Genomic DNA, 16,911 nt, shown 5'->3' on the forward strand with positions numbered 1-16,911 from the left:
TGCGCATGTCCATAGGTGGGAATGTGGAATTCATTCAGACATCTCCTTGGGCGTCATATAGTGACGCTTTTGAAATTTCGACTAAATCCAACGCACATGGCACCCTGAAAATTAATTAGACCTACTGATATTTTTTCACACATCTTTTCGCCCCCTAGTGGTGAAAATCAAGTTCTCAAAGTTGTTTATATGTCTATGGTGTTTTTAATGTGCTTTTATGTCCAAATTCATATAAGCTGCATATTTTGTCCGAACAAAGTCTTTTGCATTTTACAGCGGGTGAATCTTTAGTTGTTTCTGGTAATTGTCATTTGAACCTTTCTGGATCCACCATCAAAAGTTTAATTATATCAAGTCCTGTGAGAAAAGGCTATAAATCTCCACCTCCAGCATCCTCACACACAATATAGCTTATACTAGCCGAGACTCTTCTTTAAGTGTACAGATGTGACGTAAAATATTGTTGGTTTAACCTAAAAATTAAGTAACCTGGTTGCCTTAAAATTTTAAGTTGATTGAACTGGAAAAAGTGAGTTAATACATTAAAGGAGATCAGAAACTCAAAATAACAAGTTATCTGAACTAAATAAATGATTTAAGTTGATTTGACAAAAGAAAAAATGTTGTGATAACAAATCTTTAAAATATTTTTTACAGTGTTTTCTTATGAAATGAGATTTTAAATGTAGTCTCCAAATACGTTTGGTAACACTAACTGTATCACAGAGATCCTGAATCCATTTGTATTTAGTTTAGCTTCCACAAGGTGGCAATGCTGTGCTCAAACCTGCTTGTTGCCAGAGTAATGAATGAAACTCAGAACATACACAAGAGAAAGCAGCCATTGTCAAGTCATTGTTCCTCCTCGTGTCTGAACAATAATCGCATTATCCTCATTGATTTAGCTCACTCTGGTTTAATTGTCAAAAGTGTTCACACAATAAAACACAATGTGTTATTAACATCTCAACCTATAAAGTTTCCTCTTTTATGGGTCACCTGGATTCCTCAAGCACAGAGAAACAATTCTGTGCTTTATCAAAATCAAAGTATTTTAAGAAAGATTTACATTATGGCAATTCCCATAAAATGTGGAAATTATGACTTATGACTCTTACAATAGCAATTATTTCAAAAATCCTAATATACAAACATGTGTACATCATGCATATTTCTGCTGCTTTTATTTATTTGGAAGAGTTTATTTCAGTTTATGTGTTTACTGTTAATCATGTCTGCACACGGTGTGTTAACATCTGCCCTGTTTATGTTCTCGGCCAAGCGAACTTCCTGTCTGGCCCAGCAAACCACCCGAGCGTTGGGGTTTCTGTGTAAGTAATTATCTCTACGTGTGCAGAATTGTGGTCGGGGGCTGTGTGCGCATATCTGTGGCACTTGGGAGGAAGTCTGACCTGAGTGAAATAAGCTGTAACTTCCTGACTGAGCATTTGCAATGAGGAAGAGTCTTACAGGGAGGGGCAAAGGATCCTGTAGCTTGTCAACGACACACTTTCATCCCACTGCACAGCTGTTTTCATGCTGAATTCCAAGACTTCCATATTTCCATCCACATTACCATCACTTTCTCTGATGCGAGTGTCAGAGTCTGGCTTGGTTTTCTCTTACTTTGCTGGATTTCCACACGTGCTGCTTGTACAGTAAGTCACCTGCTTCGGCATCTTGACCTTTACAGGTTCTTTACCAAAGATATAGTTGAGATAGACTGAGATCTTGTGCTGCATTTGAACTTAGAAAATGTTGGTTTAAACTAACTTCAGCTCTCTGTGAAAATTCTGTGGTGAAGTTTTTGCTTACTTGTGATGTACTGGCAATTTTGTGTGAGAAATGTGTTACAGTAAATCATGCTAAATATAATATTAGGCCTAAATGTGTGTTTACTTCCTTATAGTTTTATATAGTATGGTGTGAGACAGTTCAAATCGTCTTTTAGTGTATGAATGCATGTGTGTGTAGGTAGGTTTATATTACATTGTGGGGACCAAATATACACAAGGATAGTAAAACCTGAGATCACCTACATCGTGGGGACCAGCCAGTGGTTAATAACATACTAAATTATATATTTTTGAAAAGCTTAAAAAAAAAAAACAGCTTAAAACCATTACATTTATGGAAAGTCCCCACAAAGATATTGAACCTGACGTGTGTGTGTGTGTGCGTGTGAGAGAGAAAGCGTGAGAATCTTGCCTGAAGTCGTTCTGCGATTATGAGGCAGAGTCATAAGATTCTCTTCTGATCACAGAGACCCTTTTCAATTCATCCCTTCATTCTTTACAGGCCTTCCTAGAGTTTCTGCACTGGCCCAACATGGACGCTGTGGATTCTGACAAGATCCAGGTTGGAGAAAACAAATTTGTAAACAAGTAAGTCCATCTTGTAATGTTATTGCATAGGTATCTTGCTCTCGCTGTTCTCATAAACTTAACTTCATTTTCTTTTTGTTTGCAGGAGCGTTATTCTCTCACACCTTCAAACGTATAACCTTTATTATGAAGGAGAAAGTCTCCAGCTGAGGCACAGAGAGGTTAGTAGGACAAATGTAGCCTGTTGTATTGATGTCAGACAGCTGATGACTAAAGTGACTTGTCAATTTCACAGGAGGAAGGAGAGTTGATCATAGAGGGCTTGCTCAATGTTTTTTGGGGTGTGCGGCGGCCAATCAGACTGCAGATGCAAGATGAGAAGGAGTCAATCAGGCCACATCCCTCACTAACATCTCTGAGCGATGAAACAGACATCAACACAGTCAAGTCAGATATTATTTATTTTTATTTTTACATTATAAGTAATTTTTATTATTGATCATATTGTTTTTGGTGCTTTCTGGTTAATGTTTTGGGATATATATATGTAATTGCAACAGAAATTAATTTAAAAAAATGTTTATTGGTTTGGTTGGTATATTGGTTTATTTCAATTCACAAAATTCGTTCAGAAAGCGGAACCAAAATACTTAATTAACCTGATACTAGTGTGTTAGAAATGTTTACTGACCTTGTCCACACAAACATAATTTAAAACTTTTACAGGCCTGTACATTTCAAAAGTATGGAGTCGTCAGCAAGATTTTTTAATTGTTTTTGAAATAAGTGTCGAATGCTCACTAATGCTGTATTTATTTGATCGTAAATATAGTAAAAACAGTGAAAATAATATGGTGAATTTTTATTTAATTTAATGTTATACAATGTCATTTATCCCTGTAATGGTAAAGCTGAATTTTCAGCATCAATACTGCAGTCTTCACGTGTCACGTGATCCTTCAGAAATCATTCTAATATGCTGATTTGCTGCTCAAGGAAAATTCGTATTATCATCAATGATGAAATCAGTTGTGCTGCTTAATATTTTTGTGTAAATCATGAAACATTTTTCTACAATTCTTTAATGAATAGAAAGTTTGAAAGAACAGTGTTTATTTTGAACTATCTGTTATATTAATTCATACAAGTAATTTCCACTTTTAATTCCTTTGATTGTCCTTTCTGAATAAAAGTATGAATTTCTTTAAAAATGTATAGGCTGCTGAACCCAAACTTTCGAACAGTAACGTTATGGAAAGCTGGTAAAACAAGAGTCTACCATCATTCACTTTTCCATACATTATAGTAAAGAGTCCTAGTGGACTCGTTGTTTATTCTGAGCGTTTGCTTGTCTGATACCTTATGCTTACAGTAGACTATGTGGGGCTCTCGGGATTCTGATTGGCTGTCATTGTTTTTGCGCTTGCAGTTTAATAACCACTAGAAAATAGCCGCTCCAGTTGTACATAAAAGGTTAGTCTACTCTCGAACTCTTTCATGAAAACTAGCATGATAAACCTTACTAAAATAATTGAATAACAATTAAAAAGGAATCTACCTGTATGAAAATGATGACACTGATGACACGAGACTCATGAATTCATTCGGCACGACCCCCACAGTGCATTATGGATATTCCGTAGCTTTTGTACACTCGTTATTGTCGTGCATGATGGTCTCGTATCGGATGGTATAACATATGGATAAGCTACATCAGCCCGTTCTCATCCTTTAACGTCATAGAAAGCTATATGCAAAAACGGCGCAGTATACGCACATGGCACCCTTTATCGTTAATATAACACGCGAACCCAAGACGTTATAATCCTTTAGCGTGAATATGACACGCACACCCTACCCCACACCTAAACTTAGCCCTCACCGCGCGTGTTATAACGATAACGGGTGCCATGTGCGTAGTATAGCGCCGTTTTGTCATATAGCGTATATGACGTTAAAGGATGAGAATGCGTTGGTATAACCTATCCTATAACGTCCATTCCCACAAGTACATTGGTTGAGCAGAAGTTCCAAAAATTGCCCACCTCAAAAAGGAAACTTCATAGATAGGCCTAATGGTCAGGGGATCTCTGGATAATCCGTACAGTAATTCGTTTCTAATGCACAAAACTTAGCTAAAAAAAAAGCTAGCTACTCAATAAAAAAAAAGCTAAAAAAAAAAAAAGCTAGCTACTCAATAATTAAGCACAAAATGATGAGCTCAGAACTCTTGCCCCATATAGACTCACCAGAATATCCTTTTAATTAGGGTTCCTGCTTTCTTGCCTTTTAGAAATGATGAAACAAATCAGCCGTGTATTTCTGCAACAGATGACCAATCAAACGACTCGGGTGAAGAGAAGGGAGAATCAGGTGGATACATTCTTGACTTTTTCTAAAAAAAAAACTTCACAGGGTTCACTGACTATTCTTTATATTTGAATGGCAGTGTGATTTGGTAAAGTCTCATCTGGCAGGTGAGGGCCAGAAGGAGTCGACACACTCGGATCGGGTCACCAGGACCAGGAGTGATGTCAGCGCGAGGAGAATCAGTGGACGCCGACTTGGCATCAGGAGAGTCAAGAGACACAGATGCTCCTTCAACGGACACTTTTATAACCACAAGGCAAGCGTCATGTTTTGTAAACTGGTACGTTATTAAATTCTTGCTCACTTTTGCTCACATTTGATTGTTTGAGACAGACAGCGGTTTTTACGCCGGCGTTCGGCTCTGTGACCAACGTCCGCATCAACAGCTGCATGACGACGGCACAGGTAATGCGGGTGTTGCTGAGCAAGTTCAAGGTTGAGAACAGCCCGGATGAGTTCAGCCTCTATCTTGTCCACACGAGTGGCGGTACGTCCTGACTCAGTTCACATGTGTCATGTTGTTCTTTTATTTGTGCCTCAGTTCATATTTCCTATCCTCTCCTGCATCCAGAGAGACATCAGCTGAAGCCCAGTGATCATCCTTTGACGGTCAGAGTTTTGCAAGGACCTTGTGAACAGGTCAGCAAAATGTTCCTAATGGAGACGGACCAGGTGGAAGAGGTCACCCATGACGTAAGAGACCAAATCTATCTATCTATCTATCTATCTATCTATCTATCTATCTATCTATCTATCTATCTATCTATCTATCTATCTATCTATCTATCTATCTATCTATCTATCTATCTATCTATCTATCTATCTATCTATATATCTATCTATATATCTATCTATCTATCTATCTAAAATTCAATAATTAAAATATTTAAATCGATAAATACATAATTACATTAATAACATAATATAGAATAATAATAATAATTATTCATTTTAAATTAAAAATATATTATATTTTCTTAAATGTTAAAGATGATAATAATCTTAAATGTTAAAGATGATAATAAAATGTAGCAATGAATGCAAACTAATGCTAAAATGAAATGCAATGCATGTATGAATTTTTTTGGTGATTTATTTAATAAGTCATTTATTAAATGTTTAAATTAACATTATTTTTTATTAACATTATGAATTATGTATGTAATAAATGCTTTAAATTTGAGTAGCTGTATTTATTTATCAAAATAAAATATGTAAAACAAATATATTTTCCAGACTGATAATATAATAGATATTTTAGATATAATTAGATTTATTTCCAGTAAAACAAAATTACATTGTTATTGAAAATGCACATTGCATTGTTAGATTTAATATTCCACCCGCAATGTATCTGTTTGTATACTGCACATTTTGGCTGATGTAGCAGATCATAACATTTGGATACTGTAATCTTACTATTTATTTCAGAAATAAGTGTTAGTGTGGCTATCAGAATTCAGCCAAACTACACAGTAGTGCAAGTTTGGATATATTGTTGTAATACTTAATGTTGTCCTCAAGGTGGCACAATACATCAAGTTTGAGCTTCCTGTTTTACAAAGCTTCATTGCTAAACTGCAAGAGGAAGAAGAAAGAGAGATGCTGAAACTGAAGAAGAGGTACAGTTTATCATACATAACAAAAAAAACAGATACATGATTTCTAGAGTCATTTGAAATCACTGTGTGACTCATTTCCTTTCTGTGTTCTTATTTCCTGTTAACTCAGGTACGCTGATTTGCGCCGTATCATCAAGAGATACATGAAGTCTTTAGCTGATAAAACTACTTGATGATGCAAGCACCAAAATGGTGCTTTCTCAGGAACAGGAACATATCTTTACTTTAGTTTGGCTTTCTATGAGCCTGTTATTGTGTTCATAGCCTATTACAATATCATAATACAGAAATATCCAAAAGTACCATGGCTTTCTCTAAATAAGCTTTATTGGATAAACAGCAGATAGACAGATACTTTCTTTTTCACAAAGGAAGTCAAATGGGTCGATGTCCGACTTTTATGCACAATTGTAATGAGCCATAAGAGTGTTTATTTTTCTAGTTATTAAAAATCTGATTTAATATAGTGTGAATAAACAGACAATGTGAAACGAAGAGAAATAATTTGTAAATCTAATCTATTTGCCTTATTATATTGCAGACTGTTTGTAATGTTTGTTAGTATTAAAAATATTTAATATCTTTAATTTGTGAGGCGGTTTACAAGTGTACTGTGTATGCACAGATTTTTGCTTTTAAATAAAAAAAATTCAGACTGTATTGTGTGAACTCGCATGCACATTTACCTCAGTGAAAGATCTCATTACATTTCAGTGATCCCTAGTTGTCTAATATTAATATTTTTCTCATGAGTCTCATGGGTCTGTTTAAGCAGTAGAGATGAAAATAACAGTCCATTTACTACGAATATGCCTTACGCCACACTGCATCGCTCCACATTAGGCATGACATTTCAACATAAGGATCATTTTTCCATGTGGAATAAAGACTTAATCTCGCCTAATATATTTGATTAGTTTCTTTAACACTCCTAAGCACTGATCTATTACCATTACAACTAAGATTTGAGAACTTAATGGTCAGAGATAATAGACATGAGGGGGAAATCGAGTGTGGAAGCGATGAGATGTAAATCTTATTAGAAATTGCTTTAAAATGAGTAAAGACCACTCTAGTACCTGTCACAGTCTTCGTCTGCACCATCCTGTCTGCGTCTCCAGCACTACACTTCCCAGGATCCTCTTGTCTCCACACCTGAACTCACTCCCTCATCAGCCTCCCGTTCAGCGTCCTGTATTCATCTGTTTCACCTGTTTTCACCTCGTTTAGTTTGATTCCTGTGTGTATTTAGTTCCTTCCCATTCAGTCTGTCCTTGTCGGTCGATGTTAATGTTACCCTGTGTTCCGCCTGCCTGTTTCCTGTTTATTTGAGATTAAACCTTTTGTATTGGAGCTTTTCTGAACTCTGCCTGTTCGTCCTTCTGCCTGAACCTGCACCGTGACAGATCGACCGACCCCCAAAAAAGGGATTATAATGGATTTAGCCGCTGTACAGCTTCTCCTCCTGGAGCAGGAGGATCAATCCCTCGAGGCCCACACACAGAGGTATTTGGATTTGGTACCTCATGTTCACTATGATGTTACCAGCCTCTGTGTGTTCTTCCGGGCAGGCCTAAATGCTGAAACCCAGGCACGCCTGCCCGGAGACGGGCCTCGAGGGGACTTTGCGGCCTATGTGGAGTGGGTGCTGGTGTCATGTGGATCTCCCTTTACCCTGTATGACGTCACCAGCCCCACTCCATCGCTCGAATGCTCTCCAGAGACTGAATGCTCTTCACCGCTGGTTCCGTCCAGCTCTCCAGAGACTGAATGCTCTTCACCGCTGGTTCCGTCCAGCTCTCCAGAGACTGAATGCTCTTCACCGCTGGTTCCGTCCAGCTCTCCAGAGATTGAATGCTCTTCATCGCTGGTTCCGTCCAGCTCTCCAGAGATTGAATGCTCTTCACCGCTGGTTCCGTCCAGCTCTCCAGAGACTGTATGCTCTTCACCGCTGGTTCCATCCAGCTCTCCAGAGACTGAATGCTCTTCACCGCTGGTTCCGTCCAGCTCTCCAGAGACTGTATGCTCTTCACTGCTGGTTCCGTCCAGCTCTCCAGAGACCGTCCAGCCAGCGCCAGAGACCGTCCAGCCAGCGCCAGAGACCGTCCAGCCAGCGCCAGGGACCGTCCAGCCAGCGCCAGAGACCGGGATCCCACCCAGCCTCCCTCTCCCGCCTCCTCTCATCTGTCCTCCCTCTGCTCTCCTGCCCTTCAGCTCCCCGAAACCAGCCTGGTCGGTGTATCCCCGGTCTTCGCCTCACACCTCCTCCTCTGAGACACTTCCTCGGCCCCCGGTCCCATCGGCTCCCCCGTGGCTGCTACCTCCCTCAGCTCCTCCATGGTCCCACAGTCCACCAGCTCGGCCAGGCTCCCTCGTCCCTCCGAACTCCCTGCACTCCCTCGTCATCCTCCCCTCACCTATGGACTTCCTTACTTTGGCTCCGCCCCGTTTTGTCACCCCTTCGGTTCAGTTGGACTCCTCACTCCCTCCAGTCACCCGTCAGCCCTCACGCACTCTGACCTCACCGTGTCCCTCTGTGCCCCTGTCAGCACTTCTGTCACCAGAGCCTGCGGTGTCCCCTTGCTCCCTCGGTCCCTCCTCAGCACCCATCGTCGTCTGTCCCTCAGCTACACCCTGGTCTCCTCTCCCATCCGCTCCGCCCCTGTCAGTCGGCCCCCTGGTGTTGTCAGCCCCACTACCATCGGCTCCACCAGGGGTCCTCCCTCCAGCTGCTCCGCCCTGGTCTCGCCCTCATCATGCTCCGCCCTGGTCTCGCCCTCAGCCTGCTCCGCCCTGGCCACGCCCTCAGCCTGCTCCGCCCTGGCCACGCCCTCAGCCTGCTCCGCCCTGGCCACGCCCTCAGCCTGCTTTGCCCTGGGGACGCCCTCAGCCTGCTCCGCCCTGGCCACGCCCTCAGCCTGCTCCGCCCTGGGGACGCCCTCAGCCTGCTCCGCCCTGGCCACGCCCTCAGCCTGCTCCGCCCTGGTCTCGCCCTCAGCCTGCTCCACCCTGGCCACGCCCTCAGCCTGCTCCGCCCTGGCCACGCCCCGCCCAGCCCCCAGTTCGTCCCCCCTCCTTCCTCTGTTATGCGGCGTGAGGTCACGCCTCCCGGGAGGGGGGAGTTCTGTCACAGTCTTCGTCTGCACCATCCTGTCTGCGTCTCCAGCACTACACTTCCCAGGATCCTCTTGTCTCCACACCTGAACTCACTCCCTCATCAGCCTCCCGTTCAGCGTCCTGTATTCATCTGTTTCACCTGTTTTCACCTCGTTTAGTTTGATTCCTGTGTGTATTTAGTTCCTTCCCATTCAGTCTGTCCTTGTCGGTCGATGTTAATGTTACCCTGTGTTCCGCCTGCCTGTTTCCTGTTTATTTGAGATTAAACCTTTTGTATTGGAGCTTTTCTGAACTCTGCCTGTTCGTCCTTCTGCCTGAACCCGCACCGTGACAGTACCAAGCACTAATTCATCCTTTATTGAGGCTTTGTTCTCAAGTGGGCGGGGCCTTTGAGCATCCCTGATTGCTCATTGGCTCCTATGTAGTGAGTGAAGGTTTCATAAGGTGGTTGTTTACAACACATAGCAGATTCTCACAGTAAGACTGGGCAGTTCAAGCACTGAAGAGAAGCCACTGATCATCACACGGTAAGATTTATTACATTTATAAATCATAGATAGGATTTTCAAAATAAGGAAGATGATAAATGATACATGAGGCAACACATTTAATACATCAAATCTAATGAAATGTATCCTATAAACTTTTCGTTGGTTTAATTTATTTATTTTCCATATTACAGTAATAGATTGAAATAGCCATGGTGATGTCATTGATCTCACAATGGTTGTCTATGTAATCAGCATGGCTGACTATGTACAGTAATGCAATATAACAATTAATATACTGTATGGCACAACAAGTGGGTCACTGTGTGTCAGCAAATCATACGTAGCACTATTTCTAGGTGAGCTTTGACAATTGAAACACCAGTCAGGACGTGTGTTTGTTGTCAGTGTTCAGCACTTGTTTATATGTGTAATGGTGCGTATAATCAGATTCAGATGACCTGTGCCACTCTCCGCACTGTATTGTCCGAACTGACCAAGGCTGTTTCTGTTTAGAATAATTCTGTTGAATTAAATATTCAACAATACATTTTTTTAATAAAAATGTTTATTTAATGTTATTTAAAAAAAATAAACAAACATTAAATATTTTAAAATAAACATACTATAATATTCAATGAATAAAAAGTAAATAATAAAAACAATATTTTAAAATTAATTCTAAATAAAACTTAGCACATATTCATAAAAATAAATGTATTTAGAATAACTTTGAACATCAGAAATATTTATCATTTGAAAAGGAGGTTCTTTCTACTTCAAAATAGTGTTTAATTCAATGTGTTACTTGCCCTTTTTGTATTTATTTGTGAAAATAGTTTCTACACCATTTTTTTCAGTGCTGGTTGTAAGTAGAACCCAAAATTGTGTGAATAAATCCAGTTTATGAAATGATTTGTAAATCGATGTATTTGCCACTATTACTATTTGTCAAAAGTGTTTATATTATTAAAATATTTAATAATCTAACTTGTTAACATTAATGTACAGTATTAACTTAGGCTACATGAACTGCTATATTATTACAGCATTTATTATTATCTCCACCGTCAGGCCAGAAACTCTGCAGCGCGCTTGATTATATCAAACATTAGTGTGACTGGTCATATTCATCCTCACAGTCACGCAAACCCGAACCACAACCAAAACAACGTTCGTCCGCAAAATGCATGCAGTTTCGTTTTTTTAATTGCTCGAGCTGGCCAAAAGCTGCACAGTGCACCTTTAACAAATTAAACCTATTTAAATCGATGTAATATAATTCTAGGAACCTTTATTAAAATGTGTATCAAGATATAAATTAGTTTCCGTTGTCTTTTGAAAGGACCTCTAATCATGATGGGCAATCAGAAGCTCCTGGTCATGTGGGTGTGCATGTTACTGGTGGTGTCGTTGTTTCCTTTGGCCCACTGCAAACGTGGACGTGGTGGCAGAGGCGGACTGGGTAAGCCGGCCAAAGCCCCTTCCCAGAACAAAGGCTTGAAACTGGCAGGTGCCGCCGTCGCGGGGGCTCTCGGAGGAGCAGCCATCGGATACGGGCTGGGCTCTCTGGGCAGACCGAGCTACGAAGATGGAAGCAGGCGCAATTACCCCAATGGACCTGGAAACCACAGTCACTCATACTGGGAGAATAAAAGGAACACTGGCAGCTCAGAGCAGGCCAGCATCCTCATAGTACTAGGAACAGTGACACACATATTTATGTGGGGATGAATTACATTTGTTTTGCTGAGAGACTATTTCATAGTGCAGAAAGGCTATCATTTTCTTTGATGAAGTGAAACTTATTTATTACGAGGATGAAATATGAAATGTGAGACAGTGATGACTTATGCATGTCAAGGCAAGGAGGTTGAGTTCATTTCAATTTTTACTGCTAACCATCTAAACGTCTTAGCCGTTGGTTGGTGTGATGAATATTAAATTATATTTAATTTATGTTGTGCTGCTATTGCCTAAAAGTACTGCAACTTTTAACTTGCATGATTTTATTTATTTTGGTGCTCACATCGTCGTTACTAAAGGTTTAGTTCACCCAAAAATAAAAATTCATGTTGCTACAACAAACCCGTACGACTTTCATTCATCTTCGGAAGACAAATAAAGATTTATGTGAGTGTCCCTCTATTGAAAGTTATACAACTGCCCCTTTCAAGCCCCAGAAAGCGAGTTAAGACATTATATAGGAAACCGTGTGACTTCAGTGGTTTAACCTCCGTTTTATGAAGCGACACGAGTCCTTGTGCAAAAAATAGGGTGACCAACTGTCCTATTTTCATATAACAATATAACCATTTTCTATCCATACATAGGAGGCATAACCTACTTTAAATGTATTGAAATTGATAAGGTATCTTTGAGTAAACTTCATCATTTGAGTAGGCCCATCTGTTTGCCGGGCCGAGTGTCCTGGTTTTTGGTAATCAAAATATGGTCACCCTATAGCAAAAAAGCAATAACATAATTTACAACTTTATTTACAAAGTATAATCTCCAACGCTCCTTCACGAGAGCGCCACTCGTTGTGTTGTGTTGGCGCGAGAGCATGCTTTGTTACATGATGGTGCATCACATTAATATTTCATAACAAAATATGTTTTGTTTTTTTGTTTATTCACAAACCACTTCATAAAACAAGTTGAACCACTGTATAATGATGTCTTTACTACCTTAATGGGGCTTAAAAGAATAGTAGTTGTGTATGGACTGTCAATGGAGGAACAAAAAGCTCTCAGATTTCAAAAGACCTTCATTTGTGTTCTGAAGATGAAAGCAAGTCTTCTTGGTTTGGAACAACACGAGGGTGAGTAATTCATGACAGAATGTTCATTTTTGGGTGAACTAACTCCTTAAAGCTAAAACCGCTTTAATTTAAGGGCTAATATCTAAGTGCATTCTGAAATCATTAATGCAAACTTTGTGAACTGAAGTGTCATGTGATGGAAAAATAACACGTGTTGCTGTTCCTTTCATTCCAGTGATGTCAGTTACTCTTCTGTCAGTTTCAGAGTTTGATGTGTATTTTGGCAGGTCTTTTAAACCAGGTCACTCTTTAGTGAATTTTAAATGAATAAATAATTGACTCTGCTTATTCCCATCCACTCTGTTTGCTTTCACCTGACCTAATCATGATGTTGGTTCTCCGAATAACCTGGTCTCCCAGCAACGTGCAGCATGTATCATGTGAAGGCCACAGTCTGTTCCGTGATGTTACCATGGCAATGGTCTTCATTTTACTAGGGGCTTTTAAACAGATCAGCCATTGTATGATCTACAACACTAAAAATTAGTTTTTATTTTCATACTGTAAATTTCGGTTTACACTGCACGTTCTTGAGGGAAATAACATTTAGAGTGAATTACTAAAAGATGTGAACTCTAATAAATACCAAGGATGCATGCATGATATAGTGCATTATATCGGCCACCATATCGGTATAGCTGCCGATATATGTTTATTTTCAAAGTTATTGTATCCTATCAAGAAAATATTAAAGTCTCGTCTATAGGCAACAACATTCGGATCGAGAACACTTAACAGTAATCGTACTGTCACCCTCTTCACCGTAAATACTTTCTGGATACATTTTAAGTGCATCATTATCCAATCATTTGGCCGGATCCCGCAATTTTCTCAGATATAACTCCATCCAGTATTTTTGCCTGTAAAGTATATATTCCGGAAAAAGATTTATACATTGCAAGTATACTGTATATATATATATATATATATATATATATATATATATATATTGTAACGTCCTAAAACAAATGGTAATGTCATGTTGTTAGATTAGCACGTGTAGAATTTTGCATTTCAGGGCATCTGTAGTTATCAGCTTTCAAATACAAAGAACTATCGTATCGGACACATTTTTTTTATGTCAGTACATCCCTATTAAACTACTATGTCACGATCCTCTGTATCTGTTTTGTGTGGGTTTTTGTTTTGTGTATGTTTTTTATACCCTTTTTACCAACAGCAAAGTTCAGGTCAAGCCCGTCCTTATTGCACGAGTCGTAACAACTATTAAAATCAAGACAAATGAATTAGTTTACATTTTATTAAAAAAGGAAATGTGTTTTTTCAGGAAAGAATATATTATTACTATTATTATTATTGATGATTTTTTTGGAAATTATAGAGTTACTATAAATAAATAGATCTATAACATTGAAGTCATATGAACAAATGCATCAGTTAACATTTTATTAAAGGAATTCAGTTTTTAATTTTCCAGGAATAATAATAAAAATATAGTTTTTATATATTGGCCACCAGCACTGCCATCAGCACTGCCATCACAACCAAAATGAACAGTATACAAGCTTGCATAACTGCCCCATTTTGGCCCTAACAAATCGAGACACGTTGAGTTAGCATTAACTTGATAAACAGCTGGAAATTCAGAGTTTAAAACTTACTGGAATGTGGAAAACTTTATAGCCAAAAAGCCAAATGGATGTTTTATACAAGAGAGAAGATTGGTATTTTATAATGTTAGAAATACTTATGGAAGAGTTTGCTAATGTCAAAGTCATTAAAAATGCAGTCAGTGTTTACCACTGCTCTAATGGAGGACTCTTTTAGTATACAGGAATTGGACAGATGTGAAAGATAAGATTGATGGACAGGAAAGCATACTAGAGTATGGTGATACAGCACTGTCAACTGGCATCCATAATGTACTTTAGGGAGATTGTATCATATAAAAAATTATATTGAGATGTAAGATACTTTAATAGCCTAAAACAAGCATAACAACCCTTCTGAAACACTGTACCCCTGTCATTTCTGCATCTCACATCTTGTAAACATGTCTATTCTCTCTGCCTTTGTTCCAGTCTCACTAAAGACGGCTGTAGTTACTCATATTCTTAAAAGAACTAATCTGGACCCAACTGACTACAATAACTATCGCCCAATGTCTGAAAAATCATGGAAAAGGTTGTCGCCACTCAAATGCAGTCATCTTTATCTCTCAACAATAGTTTTGATTTGATTTCAGTCTGGTTTCGCCAAAACCACAGTACTGAAACTGCATTAGCAAGGGTTATCAACCTTTTACTCTCTGGTGACTGTGGAAACCATCCTTACTTTTACTACTCGACCTCAGCTCAGCTTTCGATAATGTCTGCCATAAAGTCCTACTCATGCGCCTCTTGGAAACAGGTATCTCAGGAGCCGTGTTATGCTGGTTTTCCTCTGCCCATATCACTGCCCATATCACTTGAATTCTGTTTAAGCTGCGCTGGCTAGCCGGGTCATCCCGTTTCACTTACAAAATTCTTCTGCTTAATTTAAAGTCGGCATGAAATCAAATTTGACAAATCTTCATTTTATATGTAATATTGTAGTGTTTATTATAAATGATTTATCTGTGCACTTCATTAGTATTTTTTTTTTTAAATTCATGTACCCTTATAATCTTTAATCAAATACATAACCCTTCCGTCCCCCATCGAAACGGCCTCTCTTCTATTTCGGTCAAGTGGAATGGCGAAAGGGTGCGGCCAGATCCGATGAGGGTGAGGCTATCGATGCACCGCCTCTCAGAGAATCGCATTCAAATCTGCCTCCATTTTGTTTGCAACCCAAAAACAAATCACTATTCTATCCCACTTGGTTCAATGAAGGGATTATATTAGTAAAACAATTAGCTAGTTAATTCCATGTGTTATCATACTGAATTTCTACAAAAAAAAAAAATAATAATAATAATTTACCAGTTATACCAAGAGAATTTGCTATCCCAGATAGCACAACCCAGATAGCAAACTGACATTGAATCAACATGGAAACGACGTCTCTCATGACATTGAAACAACGTTGATTTTGCTCATCGAATTAACGAACCAACGTCAGACGTGGCATTCTTCAAAGCTAAATGAAAATCGAAAATTGGTTTGATTTCATAACGTTGAAACAACGCGTTTATTTCAAGTTGATTTTCCGTTAGTTTTGAAAGAATGACGCGTCTGACGTTGGTTCAACGTTAATTCGATGAGCAAAACAATGTCAGATCAACGTTGTTTCGATGTCATATTTCCACGTTGATTCAATGTCAGTTTGCTATCTGGGAAGTCTATTTGATGTGATGTTTACATCTGAAAGATGTGTTTTTTTTGCTCGAGTGTTTGCTCGTCTGCAATACGTCTATAGGACGTTTCCTGCCAGATGTCAAATAGACGTCAGTTTAACATGCATTCTAAATCATTAAATCTTAAAGACATCTTCTAAACGGCTATAATCTGTTTTAATGGACAACAATAAGCAATATTGCTAAATGAATTAGCATTTCATGTTTGCAAAACTCTGGTTTTACCTTCTGTTCCTAACATAGCCTACATCCTAAACCTTTTTCAAACAATGTTTTTAAAGCATTTTTTAACATCAAACACTTTAGGTAAAGAATGGGTAAAGAATGTGGTAGATGAATGAGTAATATTCAGCAGGCTAAATGTTCCTGTAGTATGACAAACAATTTTTGTCTATTTCATGCTGTAGCCCTTTTTTTAAAGACCATAAAACAGTAATCATATGTGTTGAGCAGGACGGACGGCCATGTTGGAAAATCGCGAGGCCGGTGGTGCGATTGCTAATGGGCAGCACCTGTGAAGCACACCGGTCTCGCATCTCTCTCAGAGGAGCGGAGGCATAAAAGGGGGAGCGACGGAGTGGATGATTGAGAGAGGAACAAGCTTTTGTTTGTGTTTTATATTGTATTTTTGTAAGCCAGCAGTCGTCCGCGAGGGGCTGCTGGCCGGTAGTTATGTTTTATTTGGGTAGCCAGCAGTTCCGTGAGGGACTGCTTGCAGGTTTTGTTTGTTTATTTCATTTAAATTAAGTTTTATTTTTTGATTGTTCCTGCCTCCTTCTTCCCTGAACCTTGCTACACATAACAGTTAGCCTACCGGTTTATGAGCGCCTTGCCTCAAAGTTACTGGCAACACATAACAAATCATTAT

The 16,911-nt window shown here is 39.2% G+C and overlaps 2 protein-coding genes across 2 annotated transcripts; both read left to right on the forward strand.

Annotated features, from left to right (window-relative positions):
• The first annotated feature begins 87 nt into the window (after positions 1–87).
• Positions 88–6,976, forward strand: rassf2b (Ras association domain family member 2b). The gene is made up of 10 exons (XM_039677388.2): positions 88–1,658; positions 2,299–2,384; positions 2,470–2,545; positions 2,620–2,771; positions 4,618–4,697; positions 4,802–4,950; positions 5,028–5,181; positions 5,266–5,387; positions 6,219–6,316; positions 6,426–6,976. Exons 2-10 carry the CDS (start codon positions 2,329–2,331, stop codon positions 6,487–6,489), a joined length of 951 nt encoding a protein of 316 aa, XP_039533322.2. The 5' UTR covers positions 88–1,658; positions 2,299–2,328; the 3' UTR covers positions 6,490–6,976.
• A 2,902-nt stretch (positions 6,977–9,878) lies between these two features.
• Positions 9,879–13,029, forward strand: sprn2 (shadow of prion protein 2). The gene is made up of 2 exons (XM_039675799.2): positions 9,879–9,960; positions 11,267–13,029. Exon 2 carries the CDS (start codon positions 11,278–11,280, stop codon positions 11,653–11,655), a length of 378 nt encoding a protein of 125 aa, XP_039531733.2. The 5' UTR covers positions 9,879–9,960; positions 11,267–11,277; the 3' UTR covers positions 11,656–13,029.
• Positions 13,030–16,911: the final 3,882 nt, after the last annotated feature.

The sequence above is a fragment of the Pimephales promelas genome, chromosome 23, assembly GCF_988280905.1.
Source record: "Pimephales promelas chromosome 23, fPimPro1.hap1.1, whole genome shotgun sequence".
Lineage (NCBI taxonomy): Eukaryota > Metazoa > Chordata > Actinopteri > Cypriniformes > Leuciscidae > Pimephales > Pimephales promelas.

Coding starts and splice junctions, on each gene's coding strand:
- rassf2b (XM_039677388.2), top strand. CDS start 2,329: ATGGACGCTGTGGATTCTGACAAGATCCAGGTTGGAGAAAACAAATTT. Junction 5,182..5,265: donor TCTTGTCCACACGAGTGGCG/GTACGTCCTGAC, acceptor TCCTGCATCCAG/AGAGACATCAGCTGAAGCCC. Junction 5,388..6,218: donor TGGAAGAGGTCACCCATGAC/GTAAGAGACCAA, acceptor GTTGTCCTCAAG/GTGGCACAATACATCAAGTT.
- sprn2 (XM_039675799.2), top strand. CDS start 11,278: ATGATGGGCAATCAGAAGCTCCTGGTCATGTGGGTGTGCATGTTACTG.